This window comes from Heptranchias perlo, chromosome 2, assembly GCF_035084215.1.
Source record: "Heptranchias perlo isolate sHepPer1 chromosome 2, sHepPer1.hap1, whole genome shotgun sequence".
NCBI lineage: Eukaryota > Metazoa > Chordata > Chondrichthyes > Hexanchiformes > Hexanchidae > Heptranchias > Heptranchias perlo.
The window spans coordinates 24,797,350-24,825,196 of NC_090326.1; the positions used below are offsets into that span (position 1 = coordinate 24,797,350).

General features: G+C 44.8%; 1 protein-coding gene across 4 annotated transcripts in view; it reads left to right on the top strand.

The window, feature by feature from the left end:
* elmo1 (engulfment and cell motility 1 (ced-12 homolog, C. elegans)) overlaps positions 1–27,847 on the top strand; it is a 282,334-nt gene that overhangs the window by 82,667 nt on the left and 171,820 nt on the right. For all 4 annotated transcript variants that reach the window (XM_068001271.1, XM_068001264.1, XM_068001286.1 and 1 more), the window contains 3 exons: positions 9,827–9,926; positions 17,842–17,993; positions 23,322–23,400. In XM_068001271.1, coding sequence (XP_067857372.1) covers positions 9,827–9,926; positions 17,842–17,993; positions 23,322–23,400 — 331 coding nt within the window. The remainder of the gene's footprint in view (positions 1–9,826; positions 9,927–17,841; positions 17,994–23,321; positions 23,401–27,847) is intronic.

The following is a 27,847-nucleotide window of genomic DNA, read 5'->3' on the forward strand; positions in this document are numbered from 1 at the left end:
CAAGGGAGGAGATTTGTGAAACATTAACTGTGGTTTGGAGGAGTCGATGAACATACCATACCATATGTTGCACCTAGACGTTTAAAGAGTTTTTGACGAAGTTCCACATGAAAGACTATTAGCTAATGTCAAAGCAGTGGGGACTTGAGGTGAACCTTGGGAGTGGATAAGAAATTTGCTGACGTGTGAAAAGGAATAGGTAGTTAGAACTGATGTAGGGGGAGGGGGAGTGCTGAATTGGTGCTCCAGAGGTGTCGAAGCCACTACACTTCGTAATTTACCTCAGTGACATGGATTTGGAAACTCAATGCAAATTTGTTAGATTTGCAGAAGATATCAAGTTCAATGGGGCAATTAAATTGGGGGAAGAATTTCAGGAGCTACAAAATGAGATGAATAAAATATGTTAGGCGTGCAGAAGAATGACAGATGATTTTGATATGGGCGAGTGTAAAGTGCTGCACATGGGACGAAATAAATGTGTGAGATAAGTACCTATGGAAAGTGTTGAAATAGTTAAGGATGAAGCTGAGAGATCTAGAAGACTTGATGCTCAACATGTCCAATCAGTGCAGTGCAGCAATCAACACAGCAAATAGAATTCCATATAGCTAAAACAGTTGACCACAGTCGGGGGAAAGTGATGATCAAACTGCACAGTGTCCTGGTCAAATTACATGTTTTGGCCAGCAAGCTGGAAGGAGACACTTCAGAGAAGGACCTCAAGGCTGATCCCCAGCATTAAAGGACTGAATTATGAGCCAGGACTGGAGAAGCTTGGCCTTTTCAGCTTTGAAAGGGGACAACTGAGAGGTGACCGTGTAGAGGTTTGGAAAAGGTAGATCCAGAAAATTACTATAGACTAAATCATGATGGCAGCATTAGGGGACACAGGTTCAAACTATTAAAAGGCAAACTTAGGACTGACATCAGGAATTGCTTCTTCACACAAAGGGTGATCGATGAGTGGCATGAGCTTCTGGGTAGAGGAGGCGAAAACCCGAGAATAATTAACGGCAATGTTGGATGTTGTGGTGGGTGGATTGCAGGGTCGTTCTGGATGAATGAGCTTCAATGGGTCAAATCACCTTCCTCGTTCATGTTTGCCTTGTGTTATGTGTGTTCTTGTGAACCACGACCACAGCTGAGATCAGCTAACTCAGCACCGATAGGGGATTGAAACTAATACCTTCCGCTATGGCTCAAAAGATGTTTGATAAAGTGCCACATAATAGACTTGTCAGCAAAATTGAAGCCCATGGAATAAAAGGGGCAGTGGCAGCATGGGTATAAAATTGACTAAGTGACAGGAAAGAGAGTAGAGATGAACATTGTTTTTCAGACTGGAGGAGGGTTATCCAGAGATATTCGGGTAGATTTTTCTGACCTTTGTCCCTAATAAACACCCATTTTCCTAGGTGGAGAGGTCAGGAGAAAGGGGGTGGAGACTTGCTTCGCTGGCCTGAAAGGATGGTGGAAGCAGATTCAGTCGTGGCTTTCAAAAAGGAATTGGATAAATACTTGAAGGGAAAATATTTGCAGGGCTACGGGGTAAGAGCGGGGTAATGGGACTAGCTGGATTGCTCTTACAAAGAGCCGGCACGGGCTCGACAGGCCGAATGGCCTCCTCCTGTGCTGTAACCATTCTGTGATTCTAAGAAACAACACTTTCCCTCTGAGCCATCGAGATGGTTATTTGGTTGTCTCTACAGCTCTCTTGCTCTGGGTTGTGTTTGATTCCATACTGCCATCTGGGGGACAAGTTGAGCTTCTACCAAACATGTTTGAAATCCAGTGATTGTCCAGAGATATTCGGGTAGATTTTCCTGACCTTTGTCCCTAATAAACACCCATTTTCCTAGGTGGAGAGGTCAGGAGAAAGGGGGTGGAGACTTGCTTCGCTGGGACTCCTCCCCATTTTCTGTTGTCCCTGGATTGCTGGGACTTCCCTGGAGGTGACGGAGCTGGACCTGTACCTGCCGTCGGTGCAAGCTCATTGCAGAGATGCTAATGAGATGGGCGGGGGGCAGGACTATCAGACTGGAATTTGAGCTCTGGGTACTCTTTAGAGTTTGCTGCTTTTCCAGTCCGGATGTACTGTTATGTTCAGCATCACTGTGGTGTCGCTGTAAAATGACTGCGGTGCATTTTTATGAAATAGTCTGCTATTTAGTGTTGTTAAATTCCACACGGCCTTTATTCCAAATGTTCTGCATGTTTGCACATGTAAAATATTTATCTTTAAAAATATGAATTTGAACATGGATTATTTTTTATATCCTGAAATCTGTATGTGTATATCCAATATAATTATGAATGTAAACCATCTTCAGATCTGTGCTGTGTCTTTAACTAATTTATCTTGAATCGTACGCCAAAAATGGACTTATTATTGCTGATGTTGGTGTCAGCTTTCCCAGATTTTCATGGCTTTGCTTGCCACAGCTGTGCTACTTTACCCAGCACAAAGCTTACCTCCTGCACTGTGATTCCCTCATATGTGCTGCTTGTACATTTCTTTTGCATTAGGTCAGCTTTACTGTCCAGAGTTTGCAGGTCTTTCTTGCAGACTGAGTAAACAAGCGTATCTATACTGTTCAACGATATTCACCACAGTGCTTTTATGACCTTTTTTCCCTTCTGCTCACCCCCTCCCTCCACCAAAGAAAAACTGGTCGCCAGCCGCTGCTGGGCCTCTTTTAACATCAGTTTTCGGCATGCTTTACATCTACAAGCTCTCCCGTGCTTCATGTGTGGATATAAAATTCTCATCCTTGTGTTCAAATCCCTCCATGCCCTCGCCCCTCCCTATCGCTGTAACTTCCTCCAGCCCTACAACCCACCGAGATCTCTGCACTCCTCCAATTTTGGCCTCCTGCGCTTCCCCGATTTTCATCTGTTCACCATTGACAGCGTTTCTTCAGCTGCCTAAACCCTAAGCTCTGGAATTCCCTCCCTAAACCTCTCCGCCTCCCCACCTCTCTCTCCTCCTTTAAGACGCTCCTTAAAACCTACCTCTTTGACCAAGCATTTGGACACCTGTCCTGATACTTCCTTGTGTGACTCGGTGTCAAATTTTGTTTGGCAACACTCCTGTGGAAGTGCCTTATACTACATTAAAGGGGCTATTATAAATGCAAGTTGTTGTTGTACTTGTTCCAGATAGCATCAAAAACGTGTCTGGTTTTACCTCTCCTGCTAAGGCTCTCTCTCTCTCTTGTTGAATGCTCCTGCTGGAATGAACTGATGCAACTTGTCACACGAGGTTGGATTTTGTGGATAATGCAGAGACGGGACTCAAATCCGTACCCGCTGCTATGAAACAAGACTCCTCACTGCTCTGTAGACGGAAAACTTAAATATAATGACAGTTGTAATTTGACGATGAGTGGGTCTCCGCAGCCCAAGAATGATGCATGTAAAGCTTGATGCTAATCCTCGGGAAGCATGTTTGTGAGCTTCCTGCATTTCAGAGGAACAGGGGTAGGCCATTCAGTTAGATCATGGGTGATCTGTACCTCAACTCCAGCAGTCTATCCTGTTACACATTCAATGTCATTGATAATTTTAAAACTTTTATTATTGAATAGGCTGCATTGAAATCCCCTGGTCAATGTACCAGGATTGCAGTATGAATGTTAGATCCTTCGACTAGGGTAATCAACAATATTACTTCTATATAAGCATATACTGTGACTGAATTTTAATTTTTAATGAGCTGTGTTCACTCAGCTGTGAAGCAGTGTTGATATGTAGAGCTATTTAATAATCTGACTGGAAGGCTGACTCTTCTGCTATTGTGTTAATGGAGATGCCTTTTGCAGTCACCCTAAAATGGTGCCTTTCAGATATGGTACTTAGTGCTTTCCCTTGTATATGGTCAACCTTCTTTATAGTGCCATCTTAGACAACCACATGAGTATCAGGTTGGGGGGCATTATTCATAGAATAGAATCATACAGCAGAGAAGGAGGCCATTTGGCCCATCATGCCTGTGCCGTTTCTTTGAAAAAGCTATTCAATTAGTCCCATTCCCCTGTTCTTTCCCCATTGCTCTGCAAATTTTTCCTTTTCAAGTATATATCCATTTCCCTTTTAAAAGTTACTATTGGATCTGCTTCCACTACCCTTTCAGGCAGTGTATTCCAGATCATAACAACTCGCTGTGTTTAAAAAAAACTTCTTATCTCCCTTCTTGTTCTTTTCCAATTATTTTAAATCTGTGTCCTCTGTTTATCGACCCACCTGCCTGTGGAAACAGTTTCTCCCTATCGACTCATAACCCTGCATAATTTTGAACACCTCTATTAAACCTCCCCATAACCTTCTCTGCTGTAAGGAGAACAACCCTAGCTTCTCTAGTCTATCCATGTAACTGAAGTCCCTCATCCCTGGTACCATTCTAGTAAATCTCTTCTGCACTCTAAGGTCTCGACATCCTTCCTAAGTGCGGTGCCCAGATTTAGACTCTTAAATTTACTTCAAGAGCTCTTGCGCTTGAATTTCTAAAGATGCAGGACAGGTTTTTTTTTGGATTTTTTTTTTTGAGAAGTCTGTTTTTATTTCCAGCATTCTCAGTTCTTTCTTTTAGATCTACGCTTGAGAATTTAGATAGAGTGGCAGCAACTCCAGCAGGACTATCTGTTAACTACAGTTAATTAATTAGAATGGGTATTTGTAGACCTTGGTACACAAGGACCAGTCCGATACCGGGGAAGGGTGGGTGTTTGCATAAAGTACTTGGCGTGGTTTCCCTGCCTCCTCAGCGGCTTGCGGGCTGGCGTGAATTTGTGCCCCTACGTTTTCTAAAGGCCATACTCTGAAAAGGGAATTGGATATAATACTTGAAAAGGAAAAATTTGCAGGGTTATGGGGAAAGAGCGGGAGGTGGGGGGAGGGGGAGTGGGACTAATTGGAAAGCTCTTTCAAAGAACTGGCACATGCACAATGGGCCGAATGGCCTCTTTAATTTACTTCAAATCGAATCGGGCCAGGACCTACTCCGTTAATGGTAGGGCGTTGGGGAGAGTTATAGAACAAAGAGATCTGGGAGTACAGGTTCATAGCTCCTTGAAAGTGGAGTCACAGGTGGATAGGGTGGTGAAGAAGGCATTCAGCATGCTTGGTTTCATTGGTCAGAACATTGAATACAGGAGTTGGGATGTCTTGTTGAAGTTGTACAAGACATTAGTAAGGCCACACTTGGAATACTGTGTACAGTTCTGGTCACCCTATTATAGAAAGGATATTATTAAACTAGAAAGAGTGCAGAAAAGATTTACTAGGATGCTACCGGGACTTGATGGTTTGACTTATAGGGAGAGGTTGGATAGACTGAGACTTTTTTCCCTGGAGAGTAGGAGGTTTAGGGGTGATCTTATAGAAGTCTATAAAATAATGAGGGGCATAGATAAGGTAGATAGTCAAAATCTTTTCCCAAAGGTAGGGGAGTCTATAACGAGGGGGCATAGATTTAAGGTGAGAGGGGAGAGATACAAAAGGGTCCAGAGGGGCAATTTTTTCACTCAAAGGGTGGTGAGTGTCTGGAACGAGCTGCCAGAGGCAGTAGTAGAGGCGGGTACAATTTTGTCTTTTAAAAAGCATTTGGACAGTTACATGGGTGAGATGGGTATAGAGGGATATGGGCCAAGTGCAGGCAATTGGGACTAGCTTAGTGGTATAAACTGGGCGACATGGACATGTTGGGCCGAAGGGCCTGTTTCCATGTTGTAAACTTCTATGATTCTGTGCCGTATGATTCTATGCTCACTGTAATTGAAGTCACTACAGTGGCCAAGGAAGGAGGGAGACCGTAGTCGAATGGTCTCCATGGCAAAAGTTGACTAAGTCAAGACATTTCTGGTAAAACCATTATTTACTTCCATAAAAAAGAGGGAGTTCATGAATTAAAAAGTGCTGGACTTTGCTTCCCGTTTAAAAATAGAGTCTCACATTTTTACATCCATGACTTAGTAATGTTCTTTGGTGCATCGGATTTTGATTGTATTGAGATGTTGTAGGGTGGCATGGAGTATTCTCTCACACGCGGTATTGCAGTGGTAACCTCCAGAGTGCATGCCTGAGCAGATCGGTGTTAAATATGCAGCGTGCGTCCATTGGACTTGATTGCGCGTCCTTTCAATTCAGATAATGAGAGAGGTGAAGCTGGTCCAATTTCTTTGTGCTTTTCCCATCCAGGGAGCCACAGCCTAGTCTTAGTCTAAGAATTTAAATATTTCATGAGTCAGGCTAAGATGGACCTCTCAAAATCACACACAAGTAGAAAAGTAGGTACAAGGTAAACAGTATCAATAAATGACCCTTGGGTTATGGGTGTGAGAAGTATAGTCTCACCTTTGCAATTAACAGTAAATGAATAACATTTTTTGTCCTTTTTTATTCACATTTTGTGTCTTTTGGAGAGATCAGGAGTGTATCGTGGTTAACCCATGCAATCTCCGGTGTAACCGACTGGTAAAAGGGTAGATCTTTAGCTCTGAGACGCTGTACATCCCATTCTCTTAATGCATAAGGTTAAGTTTCGCAAGTCCGGTCCAGCTTACGTAAGCTGAGTTTTGCAGTGGGAACCAGTGAAAAATTTTGGGAGCAAGCCCGAATTGTAACACTGTGCATCTACACGGTTGTAATTGGTGACATGTGACTGGTGTAAAGATGTTCTGGCAGTAACTCGAGGCATAGCGGTATGAAAGAGGGGGGAAGTGGGACTAATTGGATAGCTCTTTCAAAGACCCTGCACAGACACGATGGGCCGAATAACCTCCTTCTGTGCTGTATTCTATTCTATGCTGAACAACTACACCAGTACAAACTATTCGTGCAAATGTAAATTGGACATAGTACCAATACCAAATACCCTTGTGTCTCACAGTTCTTCCTGCTGTGAGTTCCTAATCTTAGCCAGGTTGCTGGTGGTGTGTGGAAGTGAGGTGGAGGAGAAGAGTGAAGGGAATGTCCGGGTATCAGAAATTTGTTTATATTAAATTTATGAAGATAAATTCTATCGGATAGTTCAAGAGCCTTTCCTTCCCTCAAACAGTATTGAGTTAAAAGCAAAACCTAACAGTTGCTGTCTTATGTGCGAACGCTATATTTTGAAAGGATAATGATTGTTGCCTAGGTGACTACAGTTTGAATTAGAAATATCCACACCTAGTCAGATTTTCTGAGTACGTGGAGAGATTGGAGAAGCCGGGATTGTTCTCCTTAAAGCAGAGAGGGTTAAGGGTAGATTTAATGGAGGCGTTGAAAATTATGAAGGGTTTTGATTGAATAAATAGGGAGAAACTGTTTCCACTGGCAGGAGGGTCGGTAACTAGAGGGCACAGATTTAAGATAATTGGCAAAAGAACCAGAGGGGAGATGAGAAGAATGTTTTTTTACGCAACGAGTTGTTATGATCTGGAATGCACTGCCTGAAAGAGTGGTGGAAGGAAGTATATTCAGTAGTAACTTTCAAAGGGGAATTGGATAAATATTTGAAGGGAAAAAAATTGCAGGGCTACAGGGAAAGAGCGGGGAGTGGGACTAATTGGATAGCTCTTTCAAAGAGCTGGCAGCAGCACAACGGGCCGAATGGACTTCTGTGCTGTATGATTCTATGTGCCAGATGATATTTCTTTTTGAAGAATCACATGGCAGCGACAGTGCTCCCAAAGGGCCCCTGGAGGCAAAGTGTTAGAGGTCGTTGGCAGTCACTTTCCCTGTCGACATGTAGGCTGAGAGATTTTTTTGGGGGATTTTTTTTTGCCTTGCTCACCTGCAAGGAATATCCTCCGATATTGGGGAAAGTCCACAGCCAATTCCTTTGTCGTCATTGCGATCTGTTGATGCTGCTGCTATTCAGAGCCTGCCCTGTGATGTTAGCAGCGGTGGGGTGGGGGGGGGGGCGGGAGGGAGCGGTGAACTTAGGGAACTGGCAGAGCCCGTTCGCGCATTGGGTCAACCCCTTCCAATGGACGCCCGCTGCCTGGGCTCACGTGTGGAGAATGGCCACTTAAAAGAGACACTGGAGGGGCTGCTGGCACTGAAGGAATAGGGTCTCAGCAAAGGGCCTTCAGGATAGGAGGGGACTACGGGAGGAGGAGGAGGAGGCTACTGTAGGTTTGGACTGTTTTAGGAATGTAAAGTGGAGGGAGGGTGTAGAGAGCGGAGAGACCTGTAAAATGCGGCGTAGTTTCTGTACGGTCACCACTGTGAAAGGTGTGTAGAACACCCCGCTCCAAATGTGTAATAGTGGGAACACAAGATGACCTTGTCAAGGTCTCCGAATTGAAATTAGCCAGCCTCCTGGAAAATAAAAGATACGTTGAAGGCGCATCTTTTTAAAAAAAAAAATTACTTTTTGACTGGCGTTACTTTTTGTGAGTTGTGATGGTGAGTTAAACACCTATTTAATTTGGTAAGCAATGTACTGCTGTAGTGTCAGGAGGTTGTGGGTTTGAGTCCCATGCCGTGATTCGAGCATGTGAATCCGGGCTGATGCCCCAGTGCTGTGAACGAGGTGTTCTCCTTAGGATGTTCGACCAAGACCCGCCTGCCTCTTTCAGGTGGATACTAAAGATCCCATGACGCTATTTGAAGAAGGGCAGGGAGCTCTCCCAGCATCCTGTCCTGGTTTCGCAACCCGACCCATTCAAAACCAGGCCGACCAGTCATTTATCTGATTGGTCTTTGTGGCCTGTTGCAGAATGCTCACCGCCTGTGTCGAACAGTCTCTGCACTCCGAAACAAAATGCGGCCAATGCTTTGAAATGTTTCACCTTCAGAACGCGAGTACTATTAATCATCTTATTACTATATTGAGCGGTTTTAATTCATTAATTCATTAAAATGCTACGCTGGAATCAGGAATATACTGACCATTGTAGTGTCTGACATTGCCACGAGGAGAGAATCAAGAGCATTTTAATGGTGAATGACCAGGCACACGAATATCCAGCGTTATGCCATTTTTAGTGCCTTTTGATTGTAGATTCCGTATCAACGTCACCCGAGTATCCCGTGTGAACTCGGGCTGGTATGGGACAGTCCGCACACTCACCCAACCACGCGTAGAAACCACCTGTGAGACGGGAGGATAATATGCCATTAATTACAGAAATGGAGACATTAACGAGCTTGGTGTACAAATTCAGCCGTTCCAAAGAAGATAAAGCGTAAACCCCGGGGCACAGTTGCGTAAACAGGTCACTATGAAACTCTGATTCGATTAGCACTCGCTGAAGGTATGCTATATGGCATAGAAAATTCTATTGGGTGAGCTTGTTTTTTTTAAAAAAAAAATCTACAATCCCGATCCTAACAGCCTACTAATAAAGAGATAATTGATTATGAGCTGTGATCCCTGGCTGATAACTGAATAAAGCTGTGTACGTGGATGAAGCTGGTTACTGGCCTAATCTGGGAGCTCTTGTAATCCAGCGCATGGGAAATGCATGATGCTCTCTTGGCTGCACTGTACTATTTCTACTAATACTTCTTCCTTTCAGATTGCGGCGTTGCTGTTTACTGAGTTATCGGCATATATTAACTATTTCAGGTTTTTTTTTCCAGCTACCCTTCTGCTCTTCATGCTTTCTGACAACTACGGCACCCGTAAGGCTTGCTACGGTACTCGTAGGGCATCCTACGATACCTGTAGGGGTTATTACGGTACCCGTAGGGCTTGCTGCAGTACCCATAGGGCTTTCTTCTGTTTTATTACCTCCCCTAGCTTCCTGCTGTGCAAAAACGGCTTCAGAGAAAATTCTCCTGTTGCCCGAGTTTCAATAGTTGGAACTGACTTGTGCGACGTTTGTCCTTTCAGCTTTGGGGACATGTTGTCGTTCACCCTGACTGCGTTCGTTGAGCTCATGGACCATGGGATTGTCTCTTGGGATACGTTCTCCGTGGCTTTCATCAAAAAGGTACTGAGATGGCTGGAGTGATTTGTATCAGTGAAGGGGGTCGGGGGTTTTGGTAAGGCAACTCTGTGTCTGCAGGGTTTAGGAACATAGGATAGGATAGGGTTTAGGTCCGACCATCATGTTTTGGGGCAAGCTTGATGGACCAGCTGGTCTTTTCCTGCCGGTCAATTTCGTATGTTCGTATGTAACAGGAGGAGGCCATTCAGTCCCTCGAGCCAGTTCCGCCATTCAATTAGATCATGGCTGATCTGTATCTTAACTCCATCTACCCGCCTTGGTACCATAACCCTTAATACCCTTACCCAACAAAAATCTATCAATCTCAGTTTTGAAATTTTCAATTGGTCCCCAGCCTCAACAGCTTTTTGGGGGAGAGAGTTCCAGATTTCCACTTTGTGTGAAGAAGTGCTTCCTGGCATCACCCCTGAACGGCCTAGCTTTAATTTTAAGGTTATGCCCCCTTGTTCTGGACTCCCCCACCAGAGGAAATGGTTTCTCTCTATCTACCCTTTCGAATCCTTTAATCATCTTAAACACCTCAGTCAGATCACCTCTTTCTGTTGCCGCATTCACCAGCAGCCCTGACGTCAGCGGCAACAGTGTACGGTAGATGTCTCTGCAGATGTACAGTACCATCTTAAGACGCAGTTGCCCTCCCCCCAAGGTGACTGACAGTTGTAGAGTTGGAGCAGCAATGTATTTTTTTTTACCTGCTGGTGCGTAGGGTTGCCAACTCTGGTTGGGCGTGTTCCTGGAGGATTTGTCACGTGACCTCCAAATTCCCCGCTCCAGTCAAACAGCCATTTTTTCTCATCTCCAATATTTTTATAACTAATAAACAAAAGTGTTCAAAGAAAATGGGGGGCGGGGGGAAACATAATTTCTTCTAACGTCCCTGTGGTTTTTCTCCCAGGTTTCCTCTCAGCAGTGTCCAGGAGATTAATCTTTAATTGCTGGAGACCCCAGCAAAATCCAGGAGCGTTAGCAACCCAAGCAGGTGGGCTGACTGCTCTTCTCCACCACCACCCCCCCCTCTCCCCCTCCCCACCTGCTGTGCAGTTTTTGTAAGGACCTTCCCTGACTATTGGCAAAGGATCGTGGGCAGAGGGTAAAGGTCGTGATGTTGCAACCGGTGCTCTGGGAAAAGAATGTGCATTTATGTAGCGTCTTTCACAACCTCAGGACATCCCAAAGTGTGTTACAGTCAATGAAGTACTTTAGAAGTGTAGTCACTGTTGTGATGTAGGAGTCGTGGCAGACAATTTGTGCACAGCAAGCTCCCACAAACAGCAATCAGATAATGAGTTAAAAGCTTGAAGCGTTCAGATGGTAGGTAAAGTCAGGGTAGCCTGACGAGAGATTCTAAACTCTTGAATATCTAATAGGCATTTTCGAGAACATTATTTAGAGAAAGCAGTTGTACAGAATGATTATTAGGAGAAATTAATTTAAGATGTCAGCCTTGGCTCAGTGGGTAGCACTCTCGTCTCTGAGACATTAAACTGAGGCCTCGTCTGCCCTCTAAGGTGGATGTAAAAGATCCCATGGCACTATAGAAACATAGAAAATAGGAGCAGGAGTAGGCCATTCGGCCCTTCAAGCCTGTTCCGCCATTCAGTATGATCATGGCTGATCCTCTATCTCAATACCATATTCCTGCTCTCTCCCCATACCCCTTGATGCCTTTTGTGTCTAGAAATCTATCTAGCTCCTTGGCCTCCACAGCCTCCTGTGATAGAGAATTCCACAGGTTCACCACCCTCTGAGTGAAGAAATTTCTCCTCACCTCAGTCCTAAATGTCCTACCCCGTATCCTGAGACTGTGACCCCTCGTTCTGGACCCCCCCCCCCAGCCAGGGGAAACATCCTCCCTGCATCCAGTCTGTCTAGCCCTGTCAGAATTTTATATATTTCAATGAGATCCCCTCTCATTCTTCTAAACTCGAGTGAATACAGGCCGAGTCGACCCAATCTCTCCTCATACGACGGTCCTGCCATCCCAGGAATCAGTCTGGTGAACCTTCGCTGCACTCCCTCTATGGCAAGTATATCCTTTCTTAGGTAAGGAGACCAAAACTGCACACAATACTCCAGGTGTGGTCTCACCAAGGCCCTGTATAACTGCAGTAAGACATCCTTGCTCCTGTACTCAAATCCTCTTGCAATGAAGGCCAACATACCATTTGCCTTCCTAACTGCTTGCTGCACCTGCATGTTTGCTTTCAGTGACTGGTATACAAGGACACCCACGTCCCTTTGTACATCAACATTTCCCAATCTATCACCATTTAAATAATACTCTGACTTTCTGTTTTTCCTTCCGCAGTGGATAACTTCACATTTATCCACATTATACTGCATCTGCCATGTATTTGCCCACTCACTCAACTTGTCTAAATCGCCTTGAAGCCTCTTTGCATCCTCCTCACAACTCACGATCCCACCTAGTTTTGTGTCGTCAGCAAACTTGGAAATATTACATTTGGTTCCCTCATCCAAATCGTTGATATATATTTTGAATAGCTGGGGCCCAAGCACTGATCCCTGCGGTACCCCACTAGTCGCCGCCTGCCACCCCAAAAAAGACCCATTTATTCCTACTCTCTGTTTCCTGCCTGTTAACCAGTTTTCAGTCCATGCCAGTATATTACCACCAATCCCATGTGCTTTAATTTTGCACACTAACCTCTTATGTGGGACTTTATCAAAGGCCTTCTGAAAATCCAAATAAACCACATCCACTGGTTCTCCCTTATCTATTCTACCAGTTACATCCTCAAAAAACTCCAGTAGATTTGTCAAACATGATTTCCCTTTCATAAATCCATGTTGACTTTGTCTAATCCTGTTGATATTTTCTAAGTGTCCTGTTATCACATCCTTTATAATAGACTCTAGCATTTTCCCTACTTCTGATGTTAGGCTAACCGGTCTGTAGTTCCCTGTTTTCTCTCTCCCTCCTTTTTTAAATAGTGGGGTTACATTTGCCACCCTCCAATCTGCAGGAACTGTTCCATAATCTATAGAATTTCGAAGAAGAGCAGGGGAGTTCTAGCCGATGTCCTGGTCAATATTTATCCCTTAACCAACATCATTAAAACACACTGGGGGAAAAATTCGATAAGGCCTCTTTTCAGGCGTGGGAAGCGCGAACTGCTAACACCCCGTGCCCGGTGGCCCCTACGCAGGCAGCACGTGAATTTCGAGCTGCCTGCTACTTACCATGATAGCTCCTTGCAGCCAGTTCTACCCGCGCTGCTGAGAGGCTGCATCGAGAATGAGGAAACCGGAAATGGGGCGTGCTCAGCGCACATCATCGGCAGCCTGCACCTCTTAAAGGTGCAGGTGTACATTTTAAATGGGACCTGCACAGTCCACTGAGAGGAGGGAAAGATGGCCGCAAGAAAGGCAGGACCGGCGCGAGAGAGGCTCCACACTTCTCCGATGATGCACTGGAGGCCCTGGTGGAGGGGGTGGACGAAAGGAGGGCCAACATGTACCCGCAGGGTGGAAGGAGACCCTGCAGACCCCAATTCTGCAGGCATTGGGAGACTATGGTCCAGGAAGTGAACACCAGGAGCATTGCACCACTCACATGGGTGCAGTGTGGAAAGAAGTTCAATGATTTGACACAAGTGGTCAAGGTGAGTGAATGCAAGTGTTAAGTGGCACATCCTACCAACTGCACCACTGCTCCACGCATCACACCCCCCATCACCCACCCACCAACAAACACTGCCCATCTATACGCAATGCTGCACTCGGCATGCTGCATCTCACTCGCACATAGTACCACACAACCACCGCTCACAGGTCACACAAACTGGCAGCTATTTGACCATGACAGGCACATCACCAGAACCTTGCAGGATACTCACTGACACACTGTCCTCTCTCTTGCAGGAGAAGGTGGCGCATAACAGCCGGCAGCAGGAGAGACCTGAGGGAGGATGGGCACGCCTGCACGTCCTGGCTCCCTTGGAGGAGACTGTGCTTTGGATCGTTGGCCGGGCCGTCGCTGCAGCCATCACAACATGCCGTGCTGGAGGTCTCAATGAAGGGGGGGGGGGTCTCTGCATATCTAATGCTCCTTCTCGTTCCCCACATCTCCCTCCTCCCATAATCTTTTCTGACTCACATGCTGCACATGCTGTCAGCATGCACGTCTTAGTTGCTCCTCTCCCCGCTCCACAACTCAACCTGTTTCCTTTTGTCATTGCAAATACCCAAGAACACGTGATGGCACCATCCGAGGAGGGGGAAGAGGAGGAGGGAGACACTGAAGCCACACCGTCACTCGATCTGACACTTGCTTCCACCAGCTCAGAGACTGACACTGCGTGTCCTTTACAGGCTAGGTTAGAGGAGGGATCTGCAAGTGGTGAGAATCCGGGCACAAGTGCGCAGGAGCTGAGGCGGGGGGGGGGGGAAACGGATACCACAGGTGTCAGCTTGCTGGAGGGTGAGGTCACTCACTAGTTCTGCTGCAGAGGAGTCAGATGAAGACTTCGATGGGCCAGGCTACATAAGACAGCTGATGGGTGTACACCAACAAATGCTTGGTGCACTGGAAAACCTGCCAGAAAGCCTGGGCACAATGAGAAGGGGCATGGAGGAGCCCAGCTCCAACTTGGCACAGGGCTTTGCGCAGAGCTTGGAGCTCAGCCATACCCACATGGAACGGGTGGTCAGCTCCATCAGCACATCCGTGGAACCCACCATGACGCAGCATCTAATGGACGATGTCACGGCTTCCATTTCAGCACAAACCGAGGCCATCAAGGGTCTGCAAGCTATGGTTGCTGCTCAGACTGCTGCATTGGAAGCTCAGACTGGTCCTATCGTGGGTCTGGGGACCACTGTGGAACGGGGCTTCCAGGGCGCCACAGCACTCCAACAATCCGTTCTCCAGCTGATCTCAAGGATTGCTGAGGCGCTGCCCTGGGAGAGTGAGAGAGGCACCACGGCAGTCAAACCTTCTGACCTCTCTAAGGATGACAGCCTTCCTGCTCCCACCCCTGCCACTCTACCAGTGCCCCTGTTGTTGCCTATTGGCCAGCCAGGCCAGACTGCTGCAGCCCATGCTGAGATGGTGCAGTCTGAAGCCGGGCCCTCCCGGCCCAGAGCGGCTCGAGGTCGTCCTCCAAGGCCATCTGGACGCTCCTCAATTGAAGTCCAGCAGCCTCCCACCACCCATGCTCCAGCCACTGGGGAAGCACCTCGCAGGAGCACTAGGATAGGTAAAGGCACACGAACAACAGGCACTAAGGGAATACACAAGGGTGAATAGTTCTGTTAGGTTTCCATAATTTGATTTGTTAATTGATAAATGCGACTTTGAATTTGCATTTGGTGGTGGTTTTTATTTATGCAATGAGCTGAGGGGGAAAGCAATGTGTAATCAGATGGAGGACGAATTGATGGTCATGTGGGAGCAGACAGGTGGGGAATGTAGGACTGTTGGTGAGTTGGGGGATGTAGTTCACGTTATTGATAGCGGGCATGGATTAGGCGAGCACGCAGAGCCCTTGCAGACAAGGCATGTGTTCCCTGTTGCACCCTTGCATCTTCCTCCACTTCCGGCTCCTCCCTGTCCTCCTCCTCAGCCTCCTCCTCCTCCTCCACCTCTGGCTCAGGGTCTTCTCCGATCAGTGGTGGCAAGGGCCCTCATGATGGTGAGATTGTGCAGCATGCAGCATACCACCATGAATTTTCCCACCCACTCAGGGGGAGTACTGGAGGGCTCCTCTAGAACGATCCAGGCAGCGGAAGCATTGTTTCAGGAGGCCTATAGTGTACTCCACGATGATGTGTGCGGCAGCATGACTCTCATTATAGGCCTGCTGTGCACGTGTGCATGGGTTCCTGACTGGAGTCATGAGCCACCGTGTGAGGGGATAGCCCTTGTCGCCCAGTAGCCAGCCTTTGACCTGCTGAGCCATGTGAAAGATACCTGGTATGTTGGACAGCCGCTTAACAAAGGCGTCATGACTGCTCCCAGGGTAGCGGGCATCGACCTCCAAGATTCAATGCGTGTGGTCGCACACCAGCTGCACGTTCAGGGAGTGGAAACCCTTTCGGTTGATGGAGACGGCCGAGTTGACATGCGGGGCACGCAGGGTAATGTGCGTGCAGTCAATGGCACCCTGCACCACAGGGAAGCCAGCAAAGCGAGCCAAACCCCGTGCTCGCTCGTTCTGCTTGTCTCTCAAGAGGGAAGGTGATGAACCTGTTCCTCATCTGGTACAGTGCGTCTGTGACCTCCCTTATGCAGCAGTGCACTGCATACTGCGAGATGTTGCACCATTTCAGAGGCCTGAAATGATCCTGAGCCATAGAAGCTCAACGCCATGGTTACCTTCACAGCCACAGGCAGTGCTGTCCTTGCCCTGCTCTGAGGCTTCCGTCTGATGCAATGCTCCTCGCTCATGTTGGGGTAAAGGAATTGGTCCCAGAAGGCCCGCATTGGATATGGCCTCCTGCTCAGTGCCCTGTGCCTCCTCCTCCTCCTCCTCCTCCCTCTCCTCGCAGCTTGACCTGATGTGCGTGGCCTCTCTGCATGCTCCCAGTCGTGCTCACTGCCCAGCGGGAGCACTGGCAAATCACCCATGGTTACCAGGAATGTTGTTGAACCATGGTCGTAACTTTCCGAACTGTAAGGCAGTACCTGCCAAACCACTCTCAAATGTACTGTGACAGCTCTCAGTAAGTATAGGGAGGGTCAAAAAACACTTCCTATTCCACCAGCAGCCAGAAGCAATAATCCAGCAACTAACCTGCAACACCTGCATGGTCCCTTTAAATAGTGCTAGTGGGGGGTCTTCCAGCCATCTGAGACATGTTCAGGTGTGCGTGGTTAAGATTGTGCGTTGGGTGGAGCGTTAAGGTCCAAAATGGTGTCTATCACTTTAAATCAGCGTTGCGCACTGATTGCACGCATTTTCTCCCTGCTTTACATGCTGCCGGCATTCGGTATTTGCGCATGCGTTAATACCTATATCAAGATGGCATCCAGCGCACGTCACGCTGGAAACATGCGTGCGCAGCCAAGACTACCATCTTGGCACTCCGAGAGGCCACGTAGCACTGGAACAATGGGCGCTACACGGCCCAATTTCTCGCCCATTATCTGGTCATTTATCTCATTGCTGCTTGTGGAACTGGAACCTTGCTGGGTGGAAATTGGCTGTTAAGTTTGCTTTCGTAACAACAGTCCCCGCATTTCAAAGTAATTCATCGTAGACGAAACGCTTTGAGACCTAGCAGCAGTGTGGTGGATCTTGGCAACCAATTGATAACGGCTAGAACCCCACTTCCCATCACACCTTGGTGCTCCAAACATACTGCATCATATCTGGTTACACTTCACATGATGCATTTCCTTGTATTCATTTTTGAATGTCTATTATTAACAATTAATGTTCTGTTCTCTCCTTTCACCCGCCACCCCCCCCCACCAAAGAAAAACTCGAAATGCCTAAAATGAAAGAGAAAAACCGAGCTGGTTAAATCAGCAACCAAACACCTTTGTCTTGCTCTTTGTTGTAGCCTTTACAGCGCTGAGCACACTAAAGGAAATGGTGTTTAACTTGTTTCACTGACTTCAGAATGAAAAACACTGCCGACTGAATTGTTTTGATGGGCAATTTATTTAAGAAGAATCTGTAAAAGTCTCAGATGGATACCACCATGAGCCTGGCAACGTCTTAGATTAACACCCCCCTCCCCCACAGAAGAAATTAGATTGGCACAGTCTCCGCACGTTTGTGGTTCAGACGGTACCGGTGGGGGTGCAGAAGTGGCTGACCTGGCAACAGGGGTGGGAGAAATTGTCTCTGTGTATGGGCAGCAATGTATTTGCAGAAGCTTTAAGGCCAGAGTTTAAAATGTTCTGTTTCTTTTATGCACTTATCAGATAGCAAGTTATGTGAACAAATCTGCTATGGACGTGTCAGTGTTACAACGGTCACTGGCAATCTTGGAGTCGATGGTGTTGAACAGCTACGATCTCTACCAGAAGGTGGCGCAAGAGATTACTATTGGCCAGCTCATGCCACTTCTACAAGGGTAAGTTCTCATTACAAACCTTTGCTTGGAAGAAAGCAAATAAAATGTTGGGACATATAGATATGGGTGTGCCTTATCTAAGTATTACAAAAAGGTCCTGCAAGGTGAATTTAAGGAGTTAGGAGATAAATTCAAAAGCAGGACTTCAAAGGTAGTGATCTCAGGATTACTACCGGTGCCACGTGCTAGTGAGTATAGGAACAGGAGACTAGACAGGATGAATGCGTGGCTGCAGGGATGGTGTAGGAGGGAGGGATTTAGATTCCTGGGACATTGGGACCGGTTCTGGGGAAGGTGGGACCTGTACAAGCGAGACGGGTTACATCCGAGCAGGACCGGGACCAATGTCCTCGCAGGGGTGTTTACTAGTGCTGTTGGGGAAGGTTTAAACTAGAGTGGCAGGGGGATGGGAACCTGAGCGGGGAATCAGAAGGGAGCAAAGTTGAGAGCAGCAAGAGAGGGGAAGGCCCAGGGGAAATCTACAATACAAACAGTTGTTCAAGAACAAGTGAAAGGGAAAAGCGTAGAGCAGCGGAAAGAAAGTGTACTTTAGGCACGACAGATAAAATAAAAACTAGAAGGCGTAAGGCGATTAACCCAGCATCAAAGCTGTGGCAGGGGGTTGGGAACCTGAGCAGGGAGACAGAGGAAAGCGTGTCAGGAAGGGACAGAAGGTATGGAGTAAAAGGTAAAGTATTAAAAAAGGAAAAAACAGGAACTAAGTGTCACAAAACATATTTGAAAGTTCTTTATCTGAATGCACGTAGCATTCGTAACAAAATGGACGAGTTAACGGCACCAATACCTACGTATGGGTATGATCTTGTGGCCATTACAGAAACATGGCTGCAGGGTGACAACGACTGGGAATTAAATATGCCAGGGTATTTAACAATCAGGAAGGACAGGCAGAAAGGAAGGGGAGGTGGGGTGGCTATGTTAATAAAGGAAGGAATCACTGTAATACAGAGAAAAGATATTGGGACAAAGGATCAGGATAATGAAACAGTTTGGGTAGAGATGAGGAATAATAAGGGGAAAAAAACACTAGTGGGCGTAGTATATAGGCCTCCTAATAGTTGCAACTCTGCTGGAAGAAGTATTAATCAGGAAATAGTCAGGGCATGTAATAAGGGAACAGCTATAATTATGGGGGATTTTAACTATCATATTAACTGGACAAATCAAATTGGGCAGGGCAGCCTTGAGGAAGAATTTATTGAGTGTATTAGGGATGGATTTCTTGAGCAGTATGTAACTGATCCTACAAGGGGGCAAGCAACCTTGGACCTGGTCCTGTGCAATGAGCCAGGATTAATTAATAATGTCCTAGTTAAGGATCCCCTTGGAATGAGTGACCATAACATGGTTACATTCCATATCCAATTAGAGGGTGAGAAGGTTGGTTCTCAAACAAGCGTACTGAGCTTGAATAAAGGAGACTATGATGGTATGAGAGCGGAATTGATTAAAGTGGACTGGGAAAATAGATTAAAGGGTAAGACGGTACATGAGCAGTGGTGTTCATTTAAGGAGTTATTTTACAACTTTCAAAAAATATATATTCCACTGAGGAAAAAAGGGTGTAAAAGAAATGACAGCCATCTGTGGCTAAGTAAAGAAATTAAGGATAGTATCCGACTAAAAACAAGGACATATAAGGTAGCCAAACTTAGTGGGAGGATAGAAGATTGGGAAGTCTTCAAAAGACAGCAAAAAGTAACTAAAGGATTGATTAAGAAAGGGAAGATAGATTATGAAAATAAATTAGCAAAAAATATAAAAACAGATAGCAGGAGTTTCTATAGTTATATAAAAAGAAAAAGGGTGGCTAAGGCAAATGTCAGTCCCTTAGAGGATGAGACTGGGAAATTAATGGTGGGAAACATGGAGATGGCAAAAATGCTGAACAAATATTTTGTTTCAGTCTGTACGGTAGAGGACACTAAGAATATCCCAACACTGGACAAACAGGGGGCTCTAGGGGGGGGAGGAGCTAAATACGATTAAAATCACTAAGGAATTGGTACTCAGTAAATTAATGGGACTCAAGGCGGATAAATCCCCTGGACCTGATGGCTTACATCCTAGGGTCTTAAGGGAAGTGGCAGTAGGGATTGTGGATGCTTTGGTAATAATTTTCCAAAATTCTCTGGACTCGGCAAAGGTCCCGGCAGATTGGAAAACTGCTAATGTAACACCGTTATTTAAAAAGGGTAGTAGGCAGAAGGCTGGAAATTATAGACCAGTTAGCCTAACATCTGTGGTGGGTAAAATTTTGGAGTCTATTATTAAGGAGACAGTAGCGGAACATTTGGATAAACATAATTTAATAGGACAAAGTCAGCATGGCTTTACGAAGGGGAAGTCATGTCTGACAAATTTGCTTGAGTTCTTTGAGGACATAACGTACAGGGTGGATAAAGGGGAACCAGTGGACGTAGTGTATTTAGATTTCCAGAAGGCATTCGACAAGGTGCCACATAAAAGATTATTGCTCAAGATTAAGAATCACTGGATTGGGGGTAATATTCTGGCATGGGTGGAGGATTGGTTATCTAACAGGAAGCAGAGAGTTGGGATAAATGGTTCATTCTCGGACTGGCAACCAGTAGCCAGTGGTGTTCCGCAGGGGTCGGTGCTGGGTCCCCAACTCTTTACAATCTATATTAACGATTTGGAGGAGGGGACCGAGTGTAACATATCAAAGTTTGCAGATGATACAAAGATGGGAGGGAAAGTAGAGAGTGAGGAGGACATAAAAAACCTACAAGGGGATATAGACAGGCTGGGTGAGTGGGCGGAGATTTGGCAGATGCAATACAATATTGGAAAATGTGAGGTCATGCACTTTGGCAGGAAAAATCGGAGAGCAAGTTATTATCTTAATGGCGAGAAACTGGAAAGTACTGCAGCACAAAGGGATCTGGGGGTCCTAGTGCAAGAAAATCAAAAAGTTAGTATGCAGGTGATCAAGAAGGCCAACGGAATGTTGGCTTTTATTGCTAGGGGGATAGAATATACAAACAGGGAGGTATTGCTGCAGTTATATAAGGTATTGGTGAGACGCCACCTGGAATACTGCATACAGTTTTGGTGTCCATACTTAAGAAAAGACATTCTTGCTCTCGAGGCAGTACAAAGAAGGTTCACTCGGTTAATCCCGGGGATGAGGGGGCGGACATATGAGGAGAGGTTGAGTAGATTGGGACTCTACTCATTGGAGTTCAGAAGAATGAGAGGCGATCTTATTGAAACATAAAAGATTGTGAAGGGGCTTGATCGGGTAGATGCGGTAAGGATGTTCCCAAGGATGGGTGAAACTAGAACTAGGGGGCATAATCTTAGAATAAGGGGCTGCTCTTTGAAAACTGAGATGAGGAGAAACTTCTTCACTCAGAGGGTAGTAGGTCTGTGGAATTTGCTGCCCCAGGAAGCTGTGGAAGCTACATCATTAAATAAATTTAAAACAGAAATAGACAGTTTCCTAGAAGTAAAGGGAATTAGGGGTTATGGGGAGCGGGCAGGAAATTGGACATGAATTTAGATTTGAGGTTAGGATCAGATCAGCCATGATCTTATTGAATGGCGGAGCAGGCTTGAAGGGCCGATTGGCCTACTCCTGCTCCTATTTCTTATGTTCTTATGACACCATATTAGTAAAAGGATATTGAGGCACTGGAGAAGGTGCAAAAAGGATTCACACGAATAATATCAGAACTGAGAGGTTATAACCATCAGGGTAGGCTGAACAAGCTGGGGCTCTTTTCTCTAGGAAAAAGAAGGCTGAGAGGTGACCTGATAAAGCTCTTTAAGATAACGATAGGGTAGATGTAGAAAAGATGTTTCCACTTATGGTGGAGTCCTAAACAAGAGGCCCTAAATATAAGATAGTCACCAATAAATCCAGTAGTGGTTAGATTGTGGAACTTGCGACCACAAGGGGTAGTTCAGAGGAACAACATCGATGCATTTAGGGGGAAGCTAGATAAGTAAATAAGGGAGAAAGGATATGCTGATGGGGTTAGATGAAGTAGGGTGGGAGGAGGCTCGTGTGGAGCATAAACACAGCATAGACCATTTGAGCCGAATGGCCTGTTTCTGTGCTGTAAATTCTTTGTAGAGTAGGTGATTTCGAAGTTGTATCTGGTTTTGGTGAAACGACTCCAGAGTATTGTGTTCAGTTTTGCTCGCTGTATCTTGTGGAAACCATTATCCTGAATACTTTGAGGACACGGTTTTGTTGTAGGTTTTCCAGGCCAATTGTTGGTTGAAAGAATGTTCCATTCTACTTGTGTTAAAACTGAGCAATTTGAATTCTAAAGAATGAATTAGAGCAGAGAGGGTTAAGGGGAGATTGGATAGAGGTGTTCAATATCATGAGGGGTTTTGATAGAGTAATTAAGGAGAAACTGTTTCCTCTGGCAGAAGGGTCAGTGACCAGAGGACACAGATTTACGGTAATTGGCAAAAGAACCAGGGGGAGATGAGAATTTTTTTTACGCAGCGAGTTGTTATGATCTGGAATGGTGGTGGAAACAGATTCAATAGTAACTTTCAAAAGGGAGTTGGATAAATACTTAAAAAGCAAAAATTAAATTTCTTTTAACTGGGTAGGAGATTTATTAATCATTTTCCAAAATTACTTAAGTAAGGATGTACTTCATATTGAAGTGCTCCTCGGTACACTTTCCTTTTTTAATCATTGTGAGCGATGGTTGGGTTATAATAACGTCAAGTCAGAACTAAATTACAATGTGTCAAATTTCAGCCTTTAAAGATATAATAAAGAGTTTTGTGTGTGTATATGTAGATATATCATATATATATTTATACCACATATACATGTACATAAATATGTCCATGTACATTGTTTAGTACTGCAGTATTATCCTTTCACTAGCAATTCATAGGTTATTACATTGGGAATCCTATTTTAAGGAAATAAAACCTTGTAATGGAAACCTAGATACAAAGCTTTTGAGAGCATTAAATGCTCTTTCAAGAAGCACTCCCTACTTACAGGCCAAACAGATTGTGTGTTTACTGTGGTCACAATGGAGTGCTGTTAGAAGCAATAAGTCTCAACCGATAAGACAGTTGTGTACAGCAGATTTATGTGTAAGAAGCAGACCTGATGTCTCATTTACAATTTGGTCGCAGCCAGCAATTTGCTTTTTATTGAGAGTGCGTGGCTGTAAATCTGATGACAGAGATTTAATTTTGTTGCTAGAATTGATCGCATTGGTCTTGTTTAAAATGTACAAAAAAAACCAACGTGTTTCCAAGCTAATGATATATTTTTGGTGTTTTTTTTGATCACAAAAGGATGGATTCTGACATTCAGACTTACACGATTGCTGTGATAAATGCACTCTTCCTCAAAGCCCCTGATGACAGGAGACAGGTATTTATACAGACATCCTTCGATCTGATAACCACCAATTCGTCAGTTGTCAAGCTGAATACAGTTATAATGTAGGTGAAAACACAGATAGGTGGGGGGGGGGGGGGGTGTGTTTGTGTGTGAGTGTGCATGTGTGTGTGAAGGTTTTCCCCACCTCAAACTGGCCATTGTCCTTTCTCATTATCAGCTGTTAGTTCTGCTTAAAAAATATGGTCTGCACTGCTTTAATTACCTTACACGAGGTTGCACTATACGTATCTTGTTGGAATTTACTGGAGGATTTCTGGGGGTTCTGGTTGTTTGACATCCCTCTCACCTTCACCTCACCCTTTTATTTTTTGCAACTGTTTAAAATTGTTGTTAAATCCTGCATGGCCATTATACTTTGACACCTGGGTTTGATTCGCTGTAAATGTTGGAAAATGATATTAATAGATTTTTGTTAGGCGAGGGTTTTAAGGGATATGGAAACAAGGCAGGTGGATCAGCCATGTTCCAATTGAATGGCGGAATAGGATCGAGGGGCTGAATGGCCTACTCCTATTTTCCTATGTATCTCACTTGGTCCGAGCAGAAGAACTATGACTTAGGTGCTATTGACGCCACCTGGTTCAGTTTCACGATATCTGCCCCACTGAAACAAGAGGTTTTGAAGGGATGATTGTGCCTTCTTTACACTGCTCCTAGAACATCTCATTTAGGGCTCGGCATTCCTCTGGTTTTTGAAGCTGTACAACAAATAAACGCGTGTAAATAATGATAGAAAGCAGCGACTGATCAATCGTCCATGCTTTGGTTATGTCTGAAAAATTGACTCATGGGAGGGCTGCCTCTACCTCGGTTTGATACTTAGGTCTAGATGTGATCGTGTCAGTCATCCTGCTCTTAATCGACTAAAAACTTGCCTTTTAGAGCTGGTTTTTATATAATCAAAATCTGCTGATTGAAAAGTTGCCCCCAACTTTCAAATGGGAGCCAGGAGCAAGAAGAAAGAAAGAGGTTAAAAAGTTTTTTTTTAAATAGAGAAGTAAGTTTTTTAAATAGAGAAGTAAGTTTTTTAAATAGAGAAGTAAGTTAAATAAAACTGATGGACTATAACCTGGTGTTGTAAGATTCCTTACAAGAGAAAAGATAGATCAGGTAGAAAAAAATGTTCAGACTTTAAACTAAGACAGAAGGAGAATGGGCAACAAGAGAGAATGGGTAAAACAAGGGACAATAGAGCCAACAGAATTGAAAGTTTTTGATAGAATAGATGGGGAGAAACTGATCACACTGACAGGAGGGTCGGTGACCAGAGGACATAGATTTAAGGTAATTGGCAAAAGAACCAGAGGGGAGATGAGGAGAAATTTTTTTGCGCAGCGAGTGGTTATGATCTGGAATGCACTGCCTGAAAGGGTGGTGGAAGCAGGTTCAATAATAACTTTCAAAAGGGAATTGGATGAATACTTGAATTTGCAGTGCTACGGGGAAAGAGCAGGGGGAATGGGACAAATTGGATAGCTCTTTCAAAGAGGCACGATGGGCTGAATGGCCTCCTTCTGTGCTGTATGATTCTATGAATAAAATGCTTAGATGTTTTTAATTCCACTTGTTTTCAAGTGCTTCTTTTGGTAATTGAAGGCTAAAAAATTACAGTAAAACAAGACTGCTGATATTTGAGTAGCCTTCATTGCTATAATAGTGTTTGTTTCAGCATCAGATTGCAGAAGCTGAAAACTTACAAAACTGGTTGACCCAGGTAGATGACCATTTCCCTGGTCCTGTGCTGGCAGCTTCAAGGTTCATCAGTCAGTTTAGTCTAGCCTGAGGAGGACTGAGTGTTCGGGCGCAAGTATCAGCTAAGCTAATGGGGAGAGCGAGAAGATTTTTAAAAAAATCCAGTTTGTGCACAATATTTTCAATCTGGTAGTCAAAAGCTAATCAGAGGTAAACATTAAATCAAAAGCAAAATACTGCGGATGTTGGAAATCTGAAATAAAAACAGAAAATGCTGGAGAAGCTCAGCAAGTCAGGCAGCATCTGTGGAGAAAGAAACAGAGTTAACGTTTCAGGTCGATGACCTTTCGTCAGAACAGATGTAAACATTGTTGTTATCTAGTCCTGTCTTTGTGATGTTTAGTCCATAAAAGTTATTGGAATGAACAGAATTGGGTGAGAATGACTAAAGCGAGTTTCAGCGGGGGTTTTAAAGGTAACATTATATTGGTGCTGCTCAGATTAATCTGATGTGATTGAAGTCGATGCACATTTTAATAAAGAGAAAATGGAATTGATTTTTGTGGTGAGACTAGATGAGCTGCCGTGGTACAGGGCTAAATGAACTTGATTGTACAGCTGGCTGCTGATCTTTTTAATAAGGCTAACCATGAAATGTGTTTCTAGACTTGGGTTCATTTGCTCTGCAGTTGACACGTAAAACATGATTCAAGTGAGTTTTTTTTTGGTATGTGAGAGTTGTTCAGCTTGATGTTAAGCTACTAATATGCAAGTTGGTGCACAGTCTAGCAGTAGGCTGTGCGAGTTATATGTATTTAAGAATTCTCCTTATTTAATTTGTCTTTTCGTTAATGAAAGAATACTGGTAAAAATCTTAACTAAATGATATTCGCTGTATAATCTTTATCAACTAAGCTAACTGATACTTAAAAATATTCCAGCAAACGTGACCTAATGTTTCCTAAATCCAAGCATGACTTCTCTTTAACATCCCACCACACTTGATGAACGTAGTATTGTGTCAAATGATTTTGTACATTTTCCCCACCCTGGCTGTGTTTCTTTTTTGAATTTCTCTTGCTGTTTTTTTTCCCTATGAGATCTGGCCTTGAAGGCAGCCCAGGCTCATGAGATGAAATTGTCCTTTGCCTGCAGGTTGTGTGAGACCTGTGTGAAATAAGTTGGGATAGCCTGAATCCAGTTCCAAACGCCCCAAAGTGCAAATACCGTGCACAATTCAGCATGAATTGGCGTTAAATTGGTAATCCTCCTGAGTTCATGAAGACAGATTAGTGGAGTGGAACGGGCAGATGGGTGGCAGACTGCACTGTACCTGGAGACAGAGCAGTGTGAAACAGGCAACCGGTGTATACCATTCTAAGGCATGTACCAGTGTAGGCACCATTATCAAGCCAGCGCCCGCAATATGACTTGGGTAATATGGCCTTTGTTTGAGCTTTACCTACAGCAGACCAGTGTGGCAAGCCCATTTTAGGCTGTTGGCTACAGCTTCATGGATGACCTTCTCACCTGATTGCCAGTGCTAGTTGGTGTAGGACTTGCTCTTGGGTTGGGGGAGGACAGTGGGGATCAATACCTCTCTGGTTTTTATTTGGTTAACTTTCATCCCATTCCTATTGGAAACACACAATAAGATCATCTTAAGCAAGAGTATGAGCATTTAAAAAAAAATGCTTCCATCTGTTGAAAGTTTAGTGCATTTTTTAGAGGGAATAAGTGTTCATTGTCGCCTCACTACCAGAGGCCTTGATGGTGACACTGTTAATTTGAAACATATAAACATAGAAAATAGGAGCAAGAGTAGGCCATTTGGCCCTTCGGGCCTGCTTCGCCATTCAAAATGGTCATGGCTGATCGTCTTAACTCAGTACCCTGTTCCCGCTTTTTCCCCATATCCCTTGATCCCTTTAGCATTAAGAAATATATCTATCTCCTTGAATACATCTAATGACTCGGCCTCCACTGCCTTCTGTGGTAGAGAATTCCACAGGTTCACCATCCTCTGAGTGAAGAAATTTCTCCTCATCTCGGTTCTAAATGGAATACCCCATATCCTGAGACTGTGACCCCTGGTTCTGGACTCCCCAGCCATCGGGAACATCCTCCTGGCATCTAGTCTGTCTAGTCCTGTTAGAATTTTATATGTTTCGATGAGATTACCTCTCATTCTTCTAAACTCGAGTGAATAGAGGCCTAGTCGACCCAATCTCTCCTCATACGTCAGTCCTGCCATCCCAGGAATCAGCCTGGTAAACCTTTGTTGCACTTCCTCCATGGCAAGGACATCCTTCCTCAGATAAGGAGACCAAAACTGCACACAATACTCCAGATGTGGTCTCACCAAGACCCTGTATAACTGCAGTAAGACATCCCTGCTCCTGTACTCAAATCCTCTTGCAATGAAGGCCAACACCTGAATGCTCGCTTTCAGCGACTGGTGTACAAGGACACCCAGGTCTCGTTGCACCTCCCCTTTTCCAAATCTATCACCATTCAGATAATAATCTGCCTTTCTGTTTTTCCAACCAAAGTGGATAACCTCACATTTATCCACGTTATACTGCATCTGCCATGTTCTTGCCCACTCACCCAACTTGTCCAAATCACATTGGAGCCTCTTTGCATCCTCCTCACAGCTCACATTCCACCCCAGCTTTGTGTCGTCTGCAAACTTGGAAATGTTACATTTAGTTCCCTCATCCAA